At 48.6% G+C, this 22,630-nt stretch overlaps 1 protein-coding gene across 5 annotated transcripts; it reads left to right on the forward strand.

Annotated features, from left to right (window-relative positions):
• On the forward strand, positions 1–5,069 carry LOC109745658 (uncharacterized). Of its 5 annotated transcripts, none has more exons than XM_020304771.4 (10): positions 1–313; positions 405–481; positions 586–721; positions 881–1,718; positions 1,821–1,960; positions 2,805–2,897; positions 3,561–3,648; positions 3,732–3,787; positions 4,334–4,367; positions 4,462–5,069. In XM_020304771.4, exons 1-10 carry the CDS (start codon positions 116–118, stop codon positions 4,506–4,508), a joined length of 1,707 nt encoding a protein of 568 aa, XP_020160360.1. In that variant the 5' UTR covers positions 1–115; the 3' UTR covers positions 4,509–5,069. The 5 variants fall into 5 exon arrangements, with proteins under 5 accessions (XP_020160360.1, XP_020160361.1, XP_020160357.1 ...); XM_020304772.4 differs by having other exon boundaries at positions 2,808–2,897; XM_073508562.1 differs by having other exon boundaries at positions 14–313; positions 881–1,508; positions 1,590–1,718; positions 4,334–4,696.
• The last annotated feature ends 17,561 nt before the right edge of the window (positions 5,070–22,630 follow it).

Raw genomic sequence — 22,630 nt, forward strand, 5'->3', positions numbered from 1 at the left:
TCGGTGTCAATTGATAAGGCCCAGTCCGACGTTTCTAGTATTCTCTAGCTCGTCTCGCCGTTCCCCCCCAACACCGCCCTTCGTTCCGTCGTGTGACTCTCACTCCGCTCCCGACATGGCAAAAAAGACCCCCAGCCCTCCGCCGAGGGCAAGATCTCGCCGGGGCGCGGCGCCGACGTCGCCAACCCCAGCCGCCGCTCTGAGCCCTCCTTTCTCCCCTGCCCCGCTGCGCACCCGCCTTGGCGCTGCTGCTGTTGCTGCGGCGGCGGCCGCCGCCGCCGCCGCCTCCTCATCCCCCGTCGAGCACCCATGCGTACTCCCTCCCTCCCCCTTTCCTTTCCACATCTTCTTCCTTTTTTCTTCCTAGACGGGTGGTAGTTTGATTCGATTTGGTGCTTGGTTAGGTCACGCTGTGTGAATGGTGGCCGGTGAGGGTGGAAGGGGAAGAGCGGAAGCTTGCTGTTTCCGGCTTCACTGAAAGGTATGCGCGTTTCTTCTTTCTACCACTTTGCGATCCAAATTTGCTGGACTGATTCTACGATTCCAGCCAGTAGAACCCACTCTGACTGACCTTGCTTCTGACAGGAATGACGCATTCACTTCTGCACCCATAGCACATCGTTATGAGCCTCTCACTCTCCAGGATGAAGGTGGGGTTGTGGTGCTCCTTCATGGTTCAATTAACTTATTGCGAATGCGTGAAAATGGATTTTCTGTGCAGGTATGCACATTCTCTCCTGTGTTTCTTCTTTTATCTATTCTGTTCATAAACGATGATGGAAAGTCAGCCCAGATTCAAGCAAAAAGCTTATTCATGTGCAGAAAGACCATTTAGTCATGATTCTAATCTACTGCTCTGGTAAAAAAAACATGCGTGCAGATATGCGAACAATTCATGATTGGATTTCCGTTCTGGTGGGAGACTTGGGATTCGCACATGGAGTCTTACCCAAACTGTTTTATTGATCCACGAGAGGGTTCAGCTCAGTTTTACCTGGAGAAATTCCAGCTAGGCAATTTTATTCAAAAGTTTGGACCCTCGTTCATCGAGGACCTTCTTAATAATGCTAAAAATTTCCCAATCGACCATCTTGATGCATTCACAGAGAGTTCAAGATTCCAGGAATACATCTGTGGAAATGATGCTTCAACCAAGGAAAATTCTGCTGCTTCAGATGATGCCAGACCCGCAACTGTAGCTAATGTGGAAATAGGCTTGACTGCGAGCAGCATTTCACAAGAAAGAGATCATGTGGACATTGAGTGTAATGTATCTCTTGCTCCTGCAGAAACATATACTGGTGATGAAACTTGCAAAGAGGCAGGAAATCAGAATGACACTATGCATCCAGATGCAAGGGAAGAAGATGCTGGTAGCCATCTTTTCAACTCCGATTGGACTTGCACTATGTGCCCTGATCATATGCCCAATGACTCGGAAGGTGGAAATGCCACCAGTGCTGAAAATGCCACCATGTCCCCTGATAATATGCCCAACGACTCGGAAGGTGGAAATGTCACCAGTGCTAAAAATGCCACCATGTCCCCTGATCATATGTCCCCTGATAATATGCCCAATGACTCGGAAGGTGGAAATGCCACCGGTGCTGAAAACTCAGTAGAACTGCTGGCTAAATATCCTTTAGCCATAGTACCGCCTGAAAATGCTAATTGCTGCTCAGAGATTCCTGGTGCTTCTCAAAGTGTTGAACCCTCAAGTATGTGCAGGAGCAAATTGTTAAGACACTGGTTAAGTTTTCTCCTGCGGATATTTCATTTTATCTTGATGTTTCTAAGAGAGTGACTATTATTTAATTTAGGTTATCAAAGTACTCCAGTGGCCTCATTGAAGAATCAACACTGCTTGGAAACAACTGAGCACATCACATTGACTCAGAAGGCAGTATCAAATGAAGATACACCATCTTCAATTCACTCAGATGTGCAATCTCAGGAAAAAGTGAGTTATAAATCCCAAAGCTAAAAAATTAGATCAAGTAATCAGTCTTTGAACTTCGTTTTGTGTTACTATAATATTTCTACCAGTTTATTTGCTAAAATAGTTAATATGCAACTACCACCTCTGTTAGTTTTCCTTTTATTGTTATTGTCTCCTCCAATTAGGACATTCTCGATTTAGCTTTATCAGGTACTGCTGGGTGCTCTGAATGGAGATTCTTGTACTCAAGAGAAACATAGCTATGTTACAAAAATCACGGGGGCATATAATTGTCACAAGAGTGACAATTGTAACGACTCAATTCTACATGCCTGCATCTTAAACTGAAGTCATTTAGATACACCGTCAATGTAATATAGCATCTTTAGTAAATCTAACCCAATTAATATAGTTGCAGTCCACAGAAAACTTATGATAGCATGTTTCCAATCTGTGCCCTTTGTGACATTTCATGATTAATCATTTGCAATGACACTATTTCTGTAGCATTACCTGATTACTGGGATGAATCAGATTCCAGCATCTTTAGGTTCAATGTTGTGGCTTCAGATTTTGTTTACTGTATGTCCAAATATGTTATGTAGCTAGTACATACTTTTTTTCTTAGTAATTCGTAATTAATAATCCTTACTAAGGAATTTCATAGATTGATCTGTACCTTAAATATAAGATGTGTAAAACCAAATATGATCCAATAAATTCCTTAACGTCCAGGGTAAGGTGCATCATACAGTATTTAGTTTTTTTTATGATGCCAAGTTCATATTTAGCACATTTAAGCTAGTGATCTTAGTTGTGTTCCTCATTTTACATAGTGAACTTGATAGCCTTTTACGTGGAAAAGCAGACTGTAGGTTCAGCAGAGAAGCGAAGATCTGCAAAGCAAGTGTTGGAGCGTCCTACTAGATCGCCAATGACCAGAACTTCAGCTCCATATGTAAGTATGCAAAATTTCTCCATACCTTTTTCTGTTGTTAAACAATTTAAAACATTGTAATACTATTTTATAACACTTGTTAAATGCTGATGGTTAAAGAAATCTATAATGTGTTAGCTTCCATAGCTTCTGCAATTGCCATGTGATCCAGCTGTTACTGAATGATGGTTCATTATCTTGGACATTCTTTAACATCCGTATAATGCATAAACTATTGATGTAAAGTTGCCAATTTTATAGCAGATTTTAGTATGAAATATAGGAATAGCCGATATCACACCACTTCGCTATGAGGCTACTGGACAAAGTAGTAATGATTTTATTTTTATCTTCGAAAACATGCAGGAGTAAACTTGTAATGATTTTAGCATAGTTTTTGTTCAGACGGACCAATATTCTACCAATTGTAGTTACCCCAGTCATCTTTTGTGCTCACTTTATATGAAATAGCAGAAAAGTATGCCATGCTGCTTACTGTGATCAAGATTGACTGATGCCACCTTCTTCCTTAATTAAGTTTTACTCATATATATAGCCTGTCTTGGCGTCCCATATGTTTAATCCACTCTCTGTTACTTGACTCAGCTGGCAAAAACTGTGCTAGCCAAGATTTTGACCCATTTGTATCTGTACTTATTGCAATGTTCCTTTGAAACACTTTAGGGGCATAAATCTCGGCTTACTCGTTCTAGGGCCCAGTCATTATCTATTTCCACACCCGAGTGTCTCAAAATGAGAAGAACCAAATCAGGTACAATGTCTTCGGTTGGATTCTGCTACTTAAATAATTTACCAATTGTCCTTGGATAAAGGGAATTCTTCTTCTTTTTTCAGGACGAGTGGTAGTACCCCAATTGGATCCAGGAAGCAGTAGGATTGTCTATGACAACGTTAGTAAAGAAATATATTTCAATGTTATATCTTATATGATTGTGTGTTTGTGCCCATGATTAGCTAATTTGTTAATGCTTCAATTATCCTAGTTTGGTCTTGTTCATTGCACTAAAGTCCAAAACTAAACAGTGAATGATGCAAGAAGAGTTTCCTGCAAAGGCTTCCATATAACGAAAGTGTCAGTCTATAAGCTCTACGGTGGAATTGTCCACGATATATAATCATATTGCTAGGACTCGGAAGAGACTGATCAAACGTATTAGGGTAATGCATGCATAATCTGAATATTCACCATCCCTTCCTAGTGTTTCACACTGTAAATTATTGTTGGCACTAATCTGAAACGGCGAGTTGATCTGGATAAAACAATGCATAACTTATCAGGTAGAAGTGCAGTGAAGATGCTTATTGTATGATGTACTTAATTTTCAATCTTTAGTAGGATATGGATGCATAACTTGTCTTTTTTTTCCTTAGATCTGTCTGCTAATGACATGAGGGAATTGACACTGCCTCCTAATTGAATTCCGTTTGTTGTGCAGAATGGGTTGATTTCAGGCGTCGCTCCTGTGACTGGTTTGTTGAGAAGCTCCCCTGCCAAATTTGCATGTCATATACCTATATAGCTTTCCCTCGGTAAGCATAATAATCACGTGTGTCTGGGTGATAGGGAACAAGTCAGTGAAACCTGCAAGGAAGACAAGGGGGCCTCTCTGAGTGACCTCTTGGACTGTCCAGAAGCTAACAACCTGGAATTTCGACATGGAAGTCCCAAGGCACCGGCACCAGCACCAAGCGGTCGGCGGCAGTACTTGTACAATGGGAGATGCTTAGTGAGGTGCTTAGAAAAATAAACTGATTTTTTTTAAAGCACTGATGCCTATTTCTACAGGAGAAACGCTTAGTTAAGCGTCTATCCTGTACAAATAAGCACCGGTGCCTAAGGAAAGCCTGGTTTATTTCTCTAAGCATCCTCCCTAAGCACCTGCATTGTACGAGGCCTTAGATCCACTTGTTTGTACGGTGGAACATCTCTGCTGGATATTTGCTGATTAGAACCTTGTAACAGCAGATGTGGGCAGCTTTTATTTCCATTTTGTGTGTCCCATGCCCTAACTAACTAAATCTTACTGGAGTGCCACAAACATGGCATGTCTTGCTCTTAACTAGTACTCCCTCTGTAAACTAATATAAAGTGATCTAAACGCTCTTATATTAGTTTATGGAGGAAGTAAATCTTACTGGAGTGCTGCAAAATCTTAGGCCCCGATTGGATTAGCGTTTCAGCTCGTTTCTGGCCGGTTTAGGATACGGACCTCCTTTTTCATTCCAGGCAAGAGGTGACCGGTAAAATTTACACCTGTAAAATAAATGGGTCGTATTACGTAGAGTGGGTCCGTTCTGCGTATTATGTCGAGTGGGAGCATCAGTTTGGTCCTAGGTTGACCACGGAAGCGCCGGAAAGCTCGTTAATAAATCCAGTATGGGAACGGTTATGGAACTTGCATATATTGAAGTGTAATCGAGAGAGACACACATGATTCAAGTGTTGTTCTTTATTGATGAGGAACACATATTTATAGAAGGCCAAAAGACACGACTTAGGGTCGCGTCTGTTGAGGGGAGATGCGCGTCTGTTGAGGAGAGATGCGAGGAACCACCGCGTCGATCGCCAGAATAGCAACGCACGTGGGGGGCTTATAGCAGGGATTAATCTTTAATCAAGTAAACTGATTAAATCCTAACACTCCCCTTTATCACTGCTTGTCCTTGCGTATATCCATCATCTTGTTAATGTCTCCTTCAAAAACCCTGTGGGAAAAATATGAGGAGTATAGTGTTTGATATGTTGCCAAAACTTCTTCAAACCCACTGGGAAAAATAAGGAGAAAATGCCGCAACATATAATGGTTATTGTCCGTTTTAACTAAATATGAGGAAAACCCGTAGAATTAAAAGGATAATAAATATGTCGTATATACTTTCCTAAAAACCCCGGTGAGAAAAATTGAAAGTATGACATATGATCTCATGTTGATATTACCACATTAAAAACCTTTTATGAAAACCTGTATAGCAAACTCATGAAGGAAAAAAAGTATAATATGATGCATTAAACATGAACAATTCAGGAAGATACTCCCTCTGATTCTTGCAAATTTCGAAGCCGTCACACACCAATTCCAACAACATATATCAGGAATGTAAAAGTTGGTAGAGACTTCGTGAACAAATCAGTCATATGGTTTGACTTGCATGGTATGCAATATAACGATATTGCTTATTATGTAACATGTTTGCATCCGGGCAACACAAGAAACATTATTGTTGAGATAATGGTTGGTGGATGTAGCCGTGAGGTCTGTTTTGAAGACTCTTCATGAGAGGGCTACGACACCTAGTAGGAAGACTAAGCTTGTCTACGATCTGACATAGTGGGGATTTGATCGATGTATCCAATGATATCGGTGTTCACATTTCTGTGAAACTGAAAACCAGGACAAGATGTTTAATGCCTTGGAGATATCGAAAGATATTCTTGAGTACCAACCAGTTGTGTTTGGTGGATCCAATGGCATTATGGAACGTTGAGTCCCAATATCTCATTTCCATCATCTCTTGGTTCATATAGATCTTTCTCTACGTCTAGAGATAAACTACCATGAGAGTTATGGATGGATAAGATTTGTCCATAATGAATTTCTTCAATATATTTTGGATATAGACAACATAGTATACCATAATGTATGAATGAAGGTGCTCAAGTTGTCGTAACGAGCGCTATTTTGGTTTTACCCAAATCCTTCATTTTAAACTCGTCATTTAGATGATTACATGTGTCGTCATAGCAGGCACACAAACATGAATAATCATCATTGTAGGAGTAATCCTTATGAATAAGGATCTCACTACGTCGGTTGTACCATATGTACCGACAACAATAAGTCTTATGGTGACTTACTGATTTTACACAATGTATGTTGCATTTTGTATTTCGGTTTAGAATTGAGACTCCATCGGGAATCAATCATATATGTCTGAATCTAGTGACTGACATGGATATGTAATCACTACGTCTATCAACTGCAGAGATAGATGATTTTGAACTGCCAATGATATAAGTTATCGGAATGAGATTCCACCTCTGGAGAATAGTTGGGTATCTGCGTGAACCCTTGTGCTACAATACTTGCTTCCTGTTTCACCACCTTGTTGTTCTCAATCCCGTTTCCAGAAGAAAACTGATGTAGGTATTGCTTATGAATACCTTCCCATTATTGAGCAAGAATATTTCTACCTAGATTATACCCTTTGCTTGAGTTTAGTCTGAGTGTTGTTCACACTTTGCCATAGCCATGGTCTTTGGATATGAATCATTTGAAAGGTTTTTTCAATCTAGTTGAGAAATGTATGTCGACAATTGTAGACTTCCGGTTATATGTTTCTCCAGAATCTATATATCAATATAGAGTTGATGGAAATATCGTTACCCATGGTGACTACTCGCGATTTCCCAATGCGGTTGAGTCGGGTATTCCGATGTCCCGGTCATTCTGTGCACTATGACCTGGGTTGGTGGAGGTTTCCCATCCACTGGGTGTATACTACCCATTAGGTGTTTGTCAACGTGAAGTTGACTTGCATTTACTGATTCATGGGCCTTGATATCCTTTCTTGCGAGAAGCTGAATCCTGATGTACTTTTGCCATACATCTCCCCCTATTGCTTTGAACGGGGAGTGGAGTGGATTTTGTTGGTACCTCCACTCTTTCAGGCGTACTTTTGCAGGATTGTAGGATTGTGTGACACCTTTATAGTTAGTAAATGAATCTGGCAGGTTATTTGCAATGTGTTGCAAATCTTCTGAACGCATGGTTCAGATCTTTGAGTACGTGGAGTTGAGGCAGAAATGTGTTGAACATTCCACTAATTTCCTGGCATTCTTTTCTTAATGGTACTTGAAATCTCCCCCTAATGCCTGAAAATGTTCCTCATTGAATCAGCATACTGGCCTTGAATAACTCCCCATGCTAGGGGCTTGAGGTATTGACGGAAATACAGTTATTCCTCACATAGATCCCAACTATATGTTGAGGGGCCAATGATGTATGCCGGGTGGTGATATCGGTATGCAACCGAATTACCGCAGATGGGAAATACTTGGTATGTTTCCACGTATCAAAGATAGAGGGGAATAATAGTACGCAGTTTGGTCATGAGCGTGTAAAACTGCATGACTCCAACGTAAAGTTGGTAAGATGCAATTCCAAAGTAAAGATCATGCAATGAGCTTAATTCTTTGGATATAGGATTCTACCAAACCATTTCGAGTCTAGACATTAGGACAAATGGCTAAACTTCAATCCACGGGCCATAGAGAAAGGCACTCTAGGAAAATTCTGCAATGCTATCCATTCGATTTGCTTGAAATCGATGTCAGGATAATGAGCCAATGGCTTTGTGTGAATAAAGCACACTTGAGACCATTGTGTAGATGTGTCTTTGGAAAAACCATGGATACCTGAATAGTCTAGTCAATAGTTGGGAAGAGCCACTTACCTCGACTTGATGCATTCAAGGAGTCTGAGTGGTTCAGCGTAGACTTTAAGGTGCGCGAGCCTTAAAATTAGCTTCCCTGTGTCGCATGTAGTGCACACAAAATCCAAATATTGTTAGAATTTAGCATTATAATAATCATAAACTATTGGAATTGTTGATAGTTTTGGATTCAAACCAACGTCAATGATGACCAAAGCGGGAATGCCAAGTTTTTCATGCAAAAGACAATCTGGAAAACTATCGCGTGTGCTACGGGTTTTGTAGTATGTGTAGTGCAATGCCGATGATACATAGAGAATATGCTTTCCATATCCGTTGCGTATGGTAAAGAGAAGATATTCCTCTTTGTTGCCATCATAAGTTCTGCTATGGAAACTATTTTGACGGATACCTCTATAGTTTAGTAGGGCACGAGTTAAACCCGGAAGCAACAAAGCACCCTGACGTTACTCGAGTACCCACAGAAATCCTATATACCTAAGAGAGTCATCCCAATTAACCTATTTATCTTAACATGCAAGTTGTCCACATCATCAGCCCAGCCACATCAACATTTCCTTACAGGCTTACATGGGGACCCACCACCGGTTTACTAGCGTACAACACAATAGCCACGTCATCCATATATCATGCTGCTGCCGAGCACACGGTTTTGTCTTTTCGCTATAGGAGCGTGTTTCCTGTTGCACGCTCACGGTTGAGTTGGATATGAAACCGGTGGTAACTGCGTACGCTACCTTCGGAGCCCAAAAGTTAGCACGCACACTTATTATCTTCCTAACTCCCACTCCGATTGATTTCCCATCAATCTCTCCATCTTCTAAATCGATGCCTTTTCTTCTTCTCCATTGAATAAATAGATGAGTAATACATAGATGTTCTCCCCCACCATCTGTAGCGATTCTGTCCGAGAAGATTGTTCACATATTCAGGCGAATTCGAAGCCTCCATGTTCGATGCTCTCCACGTTCTGTTATAGATCTCGGAGAGGATACGAAGGCTGGAAGCATCTAGAACCAGCTCCGCGGCACAGCCACGCCTGGGACGTCACCTCTTCTCGGTCGTGTTTGGCAACTCGCCGCTCCTCTCCGTTGTTCCCGCGTTCTCCATCACCCAATCCATCATGGTCTTCATCAATTGGTACGCTCGCGCCTCACCCGCCCTACCTTGCATCTGCTGCCGGTGGGACGCGAAGTAGATGGTGAGACTCACAGGGATGCCAGTCGTCGTTTTTGACCATCTTCGCCGCGCTCGCCGACCGCGTCAGCCTACAGGAATGGGTTTCAGCATCCCCATCTTTGCCACTGTGCAATCATCGCCTGTGTCTTTAGCGCTGGTTCTCTCTAGATTGTTTTAGCTGTTGAAAATTTTGGATCTTTTCATATTGGACCATGTATCTGATTAGTACCCTTTTTGATAAATTTGATAAATGTACATTGTCGGATCTCGGTTCCGGCAAAACCCTCAAGGTTCGAACACTGGGGTGCGCACGAAGATCTCCCCCTACCGATCCACGTCCTCGCTTTGCTAAGATCTCAAGGACTAACACGACGAACTCGCAACACAAAGGACACAAGATTTATACTGGTTCGGGCCACCGTTGTGGTGTAATACCCTACTCCAGTGTGGTGGTGGTGGATTGCCTCTCGGGCTGAGGATGAACAGTACAAGGGGAAGAACAGCCTCCTGAGGCAAGGTGTGCTTGTGCTTGGTGGGTGTGAGGATGGGATGGATCGAGTCCAAGATGAGATGCCTCCTACTGTGGTGGCTAATCCTATTTATAGAGGCCCTGGTCCTCTTCCCAAATATTAAGCGGGAAGGGAGCCAACAACGGCCAATTTGAAAGGGGACAGCTAGTACAGCTTATCCTCACAAAAGCAGTCTTCGCCTGCAAAAGGCTCTGGTGGTGACGCCGCCTTGGGCTCCATGGTGACCTCCGTCTTGCCGTCCTGCTGGTCTTGGTCCCGTTGCACTGATATGGAAACCTTTCCTTGACGCCTCGGTACTCCTTGCCTGTGCTTGCTTCCGTAGCACCAAAGAGGAAACAAGGACACTGTGCGCGCTGGAGCCCGCCTGGCCTTGATCGTCATGGCTCACGTCATGAGAACCTCACGAGGTTTACCTCGCCTTCATCTCTCCGCCCCTCGCGAGCCAGCCTGGTGAGGCCGCTCTCGAGAAGGTCTTGTGTCATCCGCCTCGAGAGGCTTGGCCCCTCGTGAGGGTCTTGAAAGATTGTTGGCGAAGATGGGCTGTACGGGCCCGCTCGCAGAGCCACGCCGTGGGCCGCAGGCAGGCAAGTCTGGGGACCTCCGTTCCCAGAACGCCGACAGTAGCCCCCGGGCCCAAGGCGCGCTCGGGCTTGGCTTAGAGGTGAAGCCAAAGGTCAAGTGCGGAGCGCCGCAGGCCCCAATAGCCTGCGGCCTTGGTCGACGCGTGGCGGTTGATTGGACGTGGGCGTCTCCGCTTCCCCACGCCGCCTCGGCAACTGCCTGACTTGACAAGTCCCTGCGACATGCAAGGAAAAACCATCATTACCTGTGATCATGGGGGGCGCTGGTTGGCCTTCTCCTGCTATAAATGGGGAGGGGGGCGGAGCCCCTGTCGCCCATCTCTTCCCATTCTGCTTGCTTCTCCCCTTTTCTCCATTGCTAGCAGCGACACCAATGGCGCCGCCGAGGAGGTTCTCTGCCGTGCAGAAGGGGAAGGCCCCTCGCGAGCGGCCCGGTTCCCCGGCGCCCAAGCGTGGACGTGGCCGTCCCCGCAAGCACACCGCGACCCCCGCCGCGGCCCCCGTTCCCATGGTGGCACCGCTGCGCGTGGCAGGGGTCGTTCCAGTCGTGGCAGCCCTGTCGACGAAGGGAGACGTGCCATGGTTGCACGGCCTCCCCGGCCGCGCTTCCACTCGGCGGAGGTGCTGCCGGAGTTCGTCGTCTGGTCGGAGAACCCGGCCCGCAACTGGCTTCAGCTCCCGCGCTTCTTTGCCGATGAGCTGCCAGCCTCCGGTCTAGGTGGGCTCTGGCTGCAGGCGGACGGTTGCTGCAGCAGGGCTTCTTGGGTTGCAGTCAAGGTCTTCGTCGCGGGCAACATAGCTCTGGCCCGCGGTTGGCAGACGTTCGCCCGCGCGCGCGGCCTGGGCAGGCGGTGCACCCTCCATTTCAAGTATGACGGTGATGCGACCCTCTACGTGAGGGTGTTTGGGGAAGATGGTCGCCGCGCCAGGTGCTGCCCCGAGGTGAACGACGGCGAGGAGGTGCTCGGCCTTGGCGACGGTCGAGACGAGGATGAGGGCGAACCCGCCCTTGGTGCCGACCGCATCTCGTCCAGCTACGGTGGTTCTTCCCCCGGCGACAGCTCCAGCAGTGGTGGCTACGACCAGCCGCCACGCCGCCGCGCCCGCTTCGAAGGTGGCAGCGGGTCGTCTCGTCGTCACGCCTCCGTGAAGCGCGGGGAGGGGTCTGGCTGAGCCCAGGATGACGCCAAGAGTCCGCCCCCGTGAACGACTGTAGGGGCAAGCGCCGCTTTTATCTTATTCTTCCTTTCCTTCCTGTATCAGAAAAAACAGTATGGGCCCCGGAGGGGTGTGTATCGAACCATGATTCCTCAATCACTATGTTATGTTTATTGTTTCTGTGTTGTGCCGTTGTTTTGTGTAGAGACAACTTGGCTTGGCACGTTCGGGGTAGCCTCCTCTTCACGAGGCACTTGTTTCCTGGTGCCTGTCAGGGCCTTCCTTGACTCAGTGGGCGCTTAGGAACTGCAAAAAAATCGTTAGGAGGCTCGTGATAACCCACAAGTATAGGGGATCGCAACAGTTTTTGAGGGTAGAGTATTCAACCCAAATTTATTGATTCGACACAAGGGGAGCCAAAGAATATTCTCAAGTATTAGCAGTTGAGTTGTCAATTCAACCACACCTGGATAACTTAGTATCTGCAGCAAAGTATTTAGTAGCAAAGTAATATGGAAGTAACGGTAATGGTAGCAAAAGTAATATTTTTGGGTTTTGTAGTGATTGTAACAGTAGCAACGGAAAAGTAAATAAGCGGAGAACAATATATGAAAAGCTCGTAGGCATTGGATCGGTGATGGAGAATTATGTCGGATGCGGTTCATCATGTAACAATCATAACATATGGTGACACAGAACTAGCTCCAATTCATCAATGTAATGTAGGCATGTATTCCGAATATAGTCATACGTGCTTATGGAAAAGAACTTGCATGACATCTTTTGTCCTATCCTCCCGTGGCAGCGGGGTCCTAGTGGAAACTAAGGGATATTAAGGCCTCCTTTTAATAGAGTACCGGACCAAAGCATTAACACATAGTGAATACATGAACTCCTCAAACTACGGTCATCACCGGGAGTGGTCCCGATTATTGTCACTTCGGGGTTGCCGGGTCATAACACATAGTAGGTGAATATAGACTTGCAAGATAGGATCAAGAACTCACATATATTCAGGAAAACATAATAGGTTCAGATCTGAAATCATGGCACTCGGGCCCTAGTGACAAGCATTAAGCATAGCAAAGTCATAGCAACATCAATCTCAGAACATAGTGGATACTAGGGATCAAACCCTAACAAAACTAACTCGATTACATGATAAATCTCATCCAACCCATCACCGTCCAGCAAGCCAATGATGGAATTACTCACGCACGGCGGTGAGCATCATGAAATTGGTGATGGAGGATGGTTGATGATGACGACGGCGACGGATTCCCCTCTCCGGAGCCCCGAACGGACTCCAGATCAGCCCTCCCGAGAGAGTTTAGGGCTTGGCGGCGGCTCCGTATCGTAAAACGCGATGAATCCTTCTCTCTGATTTTTTTTGTCCCCGAACACGAATATATGGAGTTGGAGTTGAGGTCGGTGGAGCAACAGGGGGCCCACGAGGCAGGGGGCGCGCCCCCACCCTCGTGGACAGGTGGTGGGCCCCCTGGCCTTGATTCTTTCGCCAATATTTTTAATATTTTCCAAAAATAAGTTCCGTGGAGTTTCAGGTCATTCCGAGAACTTTTGTTTCTGCACATAAATAAGACCATGGCAATTCTGCTGAAAACAACGTCAGTCCGGGTTAGTTCCATTCAAATCATGCAAGTTAGAGTCCAAAACAAGGGAAAAAAGTGTTTGGAAAAGTAGATACGACGGAGACGTATCAACTCCCCCAAGCTTAAACCTTTGCTTGTCCGGCACCTAGTCTAGTCTTCAAGTCTTCTCACCAACGCGGAGCTAAGTGCTGCCACTAGGAAGTGGGAGGGAGCCCCCGAGGCCCGAGGGCGGCACTCGTGAGACTCCGGGGCGTGTACAATCCCACTCGTTATTACGTGAGAGTGTCACGGGCGGCGATCTTCACAGGCACTGGGCCTTTCTTCATGGTAGAACTTCAGGAGGTGCTGGATGTTCCAGGCGTTCTGGATGGGTACCCCGTCCTGTGTCTCCAGGCGCGCGGCACCAGGCCTGGAGACATGGACGACCTTGAACGGGCCCTCCCACATGGGTGAGAGCTTATGAAGTCCTTCCCTGGAGAGGACCCGCCTCAGGACGAGGTCACCCGCCTCGAGCGTCCTGGAGCGTATGTTGCGGCAGTGGTATCGCCGCAGTGCCTACGGATACCTTGCCGCCCGCACTGCGGCTTCGTGATACCTCTCCAACGTATCTATAATTTTTGATTGCTCCATGCTATATTATCTACTGTTTTGGACAATATTGGGCTTTGTTATCCACTTTTATATTATTTTTGGGACTAACCTATTAACCGGAGGCCCAGCCCAGAATTGCTGTTTTTGCGTATTTCAGAGTTTCGCAGAAAAAGAATATCAAACGGAGTCCAAATGGAATGAAATCTTCGGGAGCGTGATTTTTGGAACGAACATGATCCAGGAGACTTGGACCCTACGTAAGAGAAGCTTCCAGGAGGCCATGAGGTAGGGGGGCGTGCCCTCCACCCTCGTGGGCCCCACGTTGCTCCACCGACGTACTTCTTCCTCCTATATATACCTACGTACCCCCAAACGATCAGAGACGGAGCCAAAAACCTAATTCCACCGCCGCAACCTTCTGTACCCACGAGATCCCATCTTGGGGCCTGTTCCGGAGCTCCGCCGGAGGGGGCATCCATCACGGAGGGCTTCTACATCAACACCATAGCCTCTCCGATGAAGTGTGAGTAGTTCACCTCAGACCTTCGGTCCATAGTTAGTAGCTAGATGGCCTCTTCTCTCTTTTTGGATCTCAATACAATGTTCTCCCCCTCTCTCGTGGAGATCTATTCGATGTAATCTTCTTTTTGCGGTGTGTTTTTTGAGACCGATGAACTGTGGGTTTATGATCAAGATTATCTATGAACAATATTTGAATCTTCTCTGAATTCTTTTATGTATGATTGGTTATCTTTGCAAGTCTCTTCGAATTATCAGTTTGGTTTGGCCTACTAGATTGATCTTTCTTGCAATGGGAGAAGTGCTTAGCTTTGGGTTCAATCTTGCGGTGTCCTTTCCCAGTGACAGTAGGGGCAGCAAGGCACGTATTGTATTGTTGCCATCGAGGATAACAAGATGGTTTTTTTTTATCATATTGCATGAATTTATCCCTCTACATCATGTCATCTTGCTTAAGGCGTTACTCTGTTTTCATGAACTTAATACTCTAGATGCATGCTGGATAGCGGTCGATGAGTGGAGTAATAGTAGTAGATGCTGGCAGGAGTCGGTCTACTTGTCTCGGACGTGATTCCTATATACATGATCATACCTAGATATTCTCATAACTATGCTCAATTCTGTCAATTGCTCAATAGTAATTCGTTCACCCACCGTAAAATACTTATGCTCTTGAGAGAAGCCACTAGTGAAACCTATGGCCCCCGGATCTATCTTCATCCTATTAATCTTCCAACACTTAGTTATTTCCTTTGCTTTTATTTTGCTTTTATTTTACTTTGCATCTTTATCACAAAAATACCAAAAATATTATCCTATCATATCTATCAGATCTCACTCTCGTAAGTGACCGTGAAGGGATTGACAACCCCTTATCGCGTTGGTTGCGAGGAGTTATTTGTTTTGTGTAGGTACGAGGGACTCGCGCGTAGCCTCCTACTGGATTGATACCTTGGTTCTCAAAACTGAGGGAAATACTTACGCTACTTTGCTGCATCACCCTTTCCTCTTCAAGGAAAAACCAACGCAGTGCTCAAGAGGTAGCACTTCGCGACGGCATTCCTCCCCCAGCACGAGGTCCATCCCCGTGTGGCGTCCTGTTGCGTTTCATCAAACGCCAGGACCCGTGCGGAGCGATGCTTGACCTCGTGAGGGAGGACCGCTTCTGCTCCGTAGACGAGGAAGAACGGGGTCTCGCCCGTTGGCTTGGTGGCAGTGGTGCAGATGGACCACAGCACGGACTGGAGCTCGTCGTACCAGCCCCTACCGCAGGCCTCGAGCTTCTTCTTGAAAGTCTTGGTCTTGAGGCCCCTCAGGACCTCTACGTTGGCGCGTTCCGCCTGACCATTGCTCCTGGGGTGCGCCACCAAAGCGTAGCAGATCTGCGTTCCAAGGTTAGCACAGTATGTCTTGAAGAGATTACTAGTGAACTGCGAGCCGTTGTCAGTGATGATGCGGTTGGGGACCCCGAAGCGGCTCACGAGACCCTTGATGAACTTGACCGCGGAGCCAGCTGGGATGGTGCGGACAGCTTCCACCTCCGCCCACTTGGTGAACTTGTCAATGACGACATAGAGGTAGCGGTAGCCCCCAGGCGCTCGAGGGAACGGGCCCAAGATATCCAGCCCCCAGACCGCGAACAGCCATGTGAGTGGGATGGTCTGGAGGCCCTGAGCCGGCTGATGGATCTGCTTGGCGTGGAACTGGCAGGCTTCACAAGACTTCACCAGCTCGGCTGCGTCGTTGAGCGCCGTGGGCCAGTAGAATCCGCTGCGGAATGCCTTGCCGACGAGGGTCCGCGACGACGAGTGGTGCCCGCAGTCCTCACTGTGTATGTCAGATAGGAACTCCTTCCCCTGGCCTCTGGAGATGCAACGCAGTGAAACGTCATTTGGTCGCTTCCTGTACAACTCACCGTCCCGAATGTAGTATGTCGTGGCTTGCCGGGCCACGCGCTCCGCCTCCTCCTCCTTCTCCGGCAGCGCCCCTTGCATCAGGTATTCCTTGAATTCCTTGGTCCAGCATCCCTCCTGGGGCTTGAGCGCCAAGAGTAGGCGCGCTCCCGAAGTCGGGCCACAGGCTGGGGCTCCTGTGGCAGGCGGCTGCGGGAGTTCCTCCCGAGGCTGAGCTGTCCTTGAAAGTGGTGGTGTCGCTGATGGCTTGAAGAGCCGCTCCTCGAAGACGCCAGGCTCTTGGGGCTGCCGCTTGGATGCCCTTCTGGCGATGTTGTCAGCTTCCTTGTTGGTGCCACGGGGCACGTGCTGCAACTCCAGGCCCAGGAACTGCTTCTCCATCTTGCGCACCATCCATGAGGTATGCCTCCATGTGCTCGTCCTTCAGCTCGTATACCTTGTTGGAGAAGTTGACGAGGAGCTGCGAGTCGCCCCTAACGGTGAGGCGCTTCACCCCCAGAGCTGCCGCAACTTTCAAGCTAGCTATGAGGCCTTCGTATTCTGCGATATTGTTGGAGACCTTCTCGCCCCGCTGAAAGCAGAGCTGCACGGCGTAGTAGAGCCTGTCTTGAGCGGGCGAGATGAGTACTGCTCCAGCCCCCGCGCCCTGGTGCGCGAAGGCTCCATCGAAATACATGACCCACCCGTCAGGCGCCTCACTTCCCGGCGAGGTGGACTGGTCCTCGCCTACTTCAAGAGTCGGGGCATCCGTCCATTCCGCCACAAAATCAGCGAGTGCGGCTCCCTTGATGACCCTGGTAGTGCTGAACTCCAACTGGAATGCCTGCAACTCGATGTTCCACTCAGCGACCCTTCCAGCAGAGTTGGGGCTCCTGAGCACTCTCTCCAATGGGTAGGCTGAGACGACCTTGATGGGGTGGCCCTGGAAGTAGTGCCGCAACTTACGCGAGGCCACCAAGAGCGCGAGTAAGAGCTTCTGAGGCATGGGATATCGTGCCCTTGCGTCCCGCAACATCGTGCTGACGAAATACACCGGGTGCTCGACGAGAGCTAGCGCGTTGGTGAGGCTCGTGTCTTGCGGAAGTTGGGGCGCCTCCTGAGGTAGTGGAACTCCCGACGCTTGATCACTTGTCGGGGTCTCGGCTGCGTCGTCCTGCTGAGCTTGGCCCTCTGTTGACGCTGCTACGGCTCTTGCGGCACCTTCCTGATCTTGCGTTATCTCGGCTGGTGGCGTAGCTTGGCGCGATGCGCCTTTGGCTTGGCGCTCTTCCTGAACCGCCACCAGAGCCGCGCTGGCGGAGTACGGGGTGGCGGCAAGATAAAGTACTAGGAGCTCGAGAGGTCGCGGTGCCACCATCACTGGAGGGCTGGTCAGGTATCTCTTAAGGTCTTAAAAAGCTCGATCGGCCTCCGGGGTCCACTCGAACGGGCCCTTCTTCTTCATCAGCTTGAAGAAGGGTAGGGCGCGCTCTCCCAGCTTGGAGATGAAGTGCCCCAACGTAGTCACCCGACCAGCTAGTTTCTGCATTTCCTTGAGGGTCTGCGGTGGGCTCATGTCTTCAATGGCCTTGATCTTTTCTGGGTTCGCCTCGATCCCTTTGTGGGATACGAGGAAACCCAGCAGCTTGCCGGAAGGTACACCAAACACGCACTTCTCCAGGTTGAGTCACAAGTTCATCTGGCGTAGGCTCGGGAAGGTCTCCTCCAGGTCTTGGATCAAGGTTCTCGCCTCCCGAGACTTCACCACAATGTCGTCGACGTAGGCCTCCGTGTTTCTCCCGAGCTGCCGCCCTAAGGCGATGTGCATCAACCGCTGAAAGGCCGCGCCCGCGTTACGCAGTCCAAAAGGCATGCAAGTGTAGCATTACACTCCACACGGGGTCAGGAAGGCTGTCTTCTCTACATCTTCTACCGCCATCTTGATCTGGTGATACCCTGAGAACGCATCCAGGATGCATAGCAGGTCGCACTCGGCGGTGGAGTCGACGATCTGGTCGATGCGTGGGAGCGGGAACGGATCTTGGGGGCAGGCCTTGTTGAGGTTGGTGAAGTCGACGCACATTCGCTCCTTCCTGCCTTTCTTCGGCACAACGACAGGGTTTGCCAGCCATTCGGGGTACCGAACCTCGCGAATGGCACCCGCCGCCTCTAACTTGCGGGTTTCTTGGACGATGAAGGCCTGCTTCTCCGTGGACTGTCGTCTCGCCCGCTGCTTCACAGGGCGTACATTGGGGCACACCCTTAAGTGATGCTGAAACACCTCTCTCGGGACCCCCACCAGCTGCTTGGGTTCCCGTGCGAATATCTCCTTGTTTGCGTGCAAGAACTTCACCAACGCTTCCTCTTGGCTCGGGTCGAGGTCGGCGCCTATGGTAAAGGCGGCTCCTGAGGACCAAGCTTGGTTTCTGCCTTGTCTTGGGTGAACAGTTGTTTCTTCTTGGTTGGCGCGGCTCCCTTGGCCTCGGAGGCGCCCGCGCTGACGGGATGTGCCGCCGCAATGGTCTTGAGAGCAAGCTTGAGCGCCGCCAGGGCCTCCTTGGCGTCCCCCTTGATGGTGAGGACACCCTTGCTCCCCGGCATCTTCATGAGGTTGTAAGCCGGATGGGTTGCTGCCATGAACTGGGCCAGAGCTGGGTACCCGAGGATGGCGTTGTAAGGGAGGACGATGCGGGCGATGTCGAAGTCGACCAGCTCGGTGCGGTAGTTGTCGCGCGTGCCGAAGGTGACAGGGAGGCGGATCTGTCCCAGGGAGTGGGTGGTGCCGCCGCCAACTCCTGAGAAAGACTTGCTGAGGCGGAGCCGCTCGAGCGGTACGTGTAGAAGGCTGAAGGCCTCCACAGAGAGCACGTTGAGGCCGGCACCGCCGTCGATGAGGGTCTTGGTGATGGCCACGTTGCAGATGGTGGGCGTGCAAAGCATCGGGAGCATACCCGAGCCGGCGATGGTGACGGGGTGGTCTCCCGAGTCGAAGGTGAGGTCGGCCGCGGGCGCGGCCCAGCCCGGCGGAGCCCCCGAGCGCTTGGAAACAGTGCTGATCTGGTGAAGGAATGGCTTGACGTGGCGATCCGAAGGCGGTGCTTGTGAGCGCCTAGCAGGGCGGCGACCGCGTGATGCGCCGGTGCCGCGTGGCGCGCAGCGAAGAGGCCGCGCAGCTCTTCCCAAGATGCCACCGTGGATTCGGGGAGGTCGAGTAGCCAGGCGCGCGGTGCGCCAGTGAGGGCCATGGGAAGCCAGTTGGCCATGACCTTAACGTCGCCCCCGGCCTTGAGGACGGCCTCCTCATACGCTAGCAGGAAAGCCGACGGGTCCGCCGTGCCATCGTAGCGCGGCAGCATCTCCGGCTTGAACTTGGGTGGCCACTGCACCTGCCGTAGGGCGGGGGCCAAGGCTCTGAGCCCCCTGGCCCCATCATCGGCATCTGTCATCGGAGCCGGGAGCGAGACGCCTGCCATGAGAGCGAAGCGCGGGGTGGCGAAGCACAGATCGGCGGAAGGGAAGCTACGGCGCACCCCTACCTAGCGCGCCAAATGTCGGATCTCGGGTTCCGGCAAAACCCTTAAGGTTCGAACACTGGGGTGCGCACGAAGATCTCCCCCTACCGATCCACGTCCTCGCTTTGCTAAGATCTCAAGGACTAACACGACGAACTCGCAACACAAAGGACACAAGATTTATACTGGTTCGGGCCACCGTTGTGGTGTAATACCCTACTCCAGTGTGGTGGTGGTGGATTGCCTCTCGGGCTGAGGATGAACAGTACAAGGGGAAGAACAGCCTCCTGAGGCGAGGTGTTCTTGTGCTTGGTGGGTGTGAGGATGGGATGGATCGAGTCCAAGATGAGATGCCTCCTACTGTGGTGGCTAATACTATTTATAGAGGCCCTGGTCCTCTCCCCAAATATTGAGCGGAAAGGGAGCCAACAACGGCCAATTTGAAAGGGGACAGCTAGTACAGCTTATCCTGACAAAAGCAGTCTTCGCCTGCAAAAGGCTCTGGTGGTGACGCCGCCTTGGGCTCCATGGTGACCTCCGTCTTGCCATCCTGCTGGTCTTGGTCCCGTTGCACTGATATGGAAACCTTTCCTTGACGCTTCAGTACTCCTCGCCTGCGCTTGCTTCCTTAGGACCAAAGAGGAAACAAGGACACTGTGCGCGCTGACGCCCGCCTGGCCTTGATCGTCATGGCTCACGTCACAAGAATCTTGCGAGGTTTACCTCGCCTTGATCTCTCCGCCCCTCGCGAGCCAGCCTGGTGAGGCCGCTCTCGAGGAGGTCTTGTGTCGTCCGCCTCGCGAGGCTTGGCCCCTCGCGAGGGTCTTGAAAGATTTTTGGCGAAGATGGGTTGTACGGGCCCGCTCGTAGAGCCACGCCGTGATCCGCAGGCAGGCAAGTCTAGGGACCCCCGTTCCCAAAACGCTGACATACATCAATCAATTCATTTCTTGGATCACTTCAATACTTAATTTTAAGTCAAGATTGAAGTTTCAGTAGTGGCCTAAATATGGTACATCTTAGTTCAGTTATTGATTAAAAGTATTGTAAGGGCCTTACAACTATTGATTAGACAGAGGACATGGTTGGGGCCATGGTGTAGCTATGGTGGTGATGTTATTTGACTATGAAGATATATTGGTCTGATAAGTGATACAATGAAAATCTTATCTTTCCTTCAATGGTGCTGACCGCCGACGACCCTGCCCATCAACAGGTAACTACTCCCTTATCTTAATCCCTGATTATTACTGTCAAATTAACCTTGCAGTGTTGTTTATTCGCTCCCTTCATGTATATATGTCCTCTCATACAAGTTACAATGCTCAGAGAAATTTGGATTTCCCCTTTGGCCTGTTGGTTCATCCCTTCTACTCATGTTCATAGATGAATGTATGTATTATTTTCCATCCCAACATTGCATGTTTATCGTTTGTTCCTATTGATCTTAAATCGTGCCATCTGATTTGGTACAAGGCTGGAGTTCCTAATTTATTTTTTCATGCGCAACATCAAAACTAGAAAAATGAGGACAGTAGATTGTCAAGCAACTACTGCGCCCTGCACATTCTTTCCCTGGCTATATCTATACAGTGCATAGTTCATGTTAAAAAAAAAATCCATCCAGTTGTGCAAGGACATGTTATCTCACCGTCATGCCTCGCTGACCAGGAGATGTTGTAACTTTTCCCCATCGCCAATCTGAACGTTGTGGTTTCGAACCAAAATATTCGGAGCAGATAGAATAATCCATTGTCCAAGTGTTTTCAGTTATTTTCCTAAATTTATTCGTCATTTCGACATCTTTCACGAATCAAGAATGTCAAGGACAACCCAGCATCTAATTGTTGCTTTGCTAGGAATAGAAAAGGTAAAAGCGTCTAAATAGGAGATTTTATAGACAAAGTACAACCTACAACTATAAGCCAGTACATATTCCTTACCAATTTTGAGAGTTATATGGTTGTATGTTATTCATCATGCCTTTGGATGTTTGCACGTACATCTCAGCTGGCTGCTCATGCCTTGCTCGAGGACACAATTACTAGATTTTAGGTGTGCTTTACCTAATGCTGATTAACTCAGTACTGACTAGTATGCTGATGTTCCTACTATCGTTCTTCGAAATTTCGAAAGGGGTACGGAAACGACTTGATTTTTCCAGATCTCGGTTCTTCTGGCAGTCAGATGAGGCCAAGAGGAAATACTGTCTCGCGCGATGGGACATTCTTTGCCGACCAAAAGACCAGGGCGGTCTCGGTATTGAGAACTTAGAAATCAAGAACAAGTGCCTTATGAGCAAATGGCTCTACAGGTTAGAGACAGAGCCGGAGGGCATGTGGGCACAAATTTTGCGTAATAAGTATCTCCAGTCCAAAACACTCGCTCAGGTTACCATGAGACCAACTGACTCGCCATTCTGGAAAGGGCTTATGCGAGTGAAGGACCTGTTCTTTCGGAGGGTCAAATTCCTGATTGGCAATGGGATGTCAATAAGGTTTTGGGAGGATACGTGGTTAGGAGAGACGTCCCTGGCCGTACACTATCCCATCCTGTATAACATTGTAAGGAGGATTACGTAGGCACAGTTTTACATACGATCCCCTTAAATATTCAGTTCAGACGAGCACTAGTTGGTGAGCGATGGAATGCATGGATGCACCTGGTTCGGAGATTGATAGATGTTCAACTCTCCGACCAACCGGAT

This window comes from Aegilops tauschii, chromosome 2 (assembly GCF_002575655.3).
Source record: "Aegilops tauschii subsp. strangulata cultivar AL8/78 chromosome 2, Aet v6.0, whole genome shotgun sequence".
Classification (NCBI taxonomy): domain Eukaryota; kingdom Viridiplantae; phylum Streptophyta; class Magnoliopsida; order Poales; family Poaceae; genus Aegilops; species Aegilops tauschii.

What these genes read in the sequence shown, in the direction of transcription:
- LOC109745658 (XM_020304768.4), top strand. Translation starts at nt 116, where the DNA reads ATGGCAAAAAAGACCCCCAGCCCTCCGCCGAGGGCAAGATCTCGCCGG. An exon ending in CCAGAACTTCAGCTCCATAT is followed by an intron (nt 2,898 to 3,560) that starts GTAAGTATGCAA and finishes GAAACACTTTAG; the next exon opens with GGGCATAAATCTCGGCTTAC. An exon ending in GTAGGATTGTCTATGACAAC is followed by an intron (nt 3,788 to 4,333) that starts GTTAGTAAAGAA and finishes TTTGTTGTGCAG; the next exon opens with AATGGGTTGATTTCAGGCGT.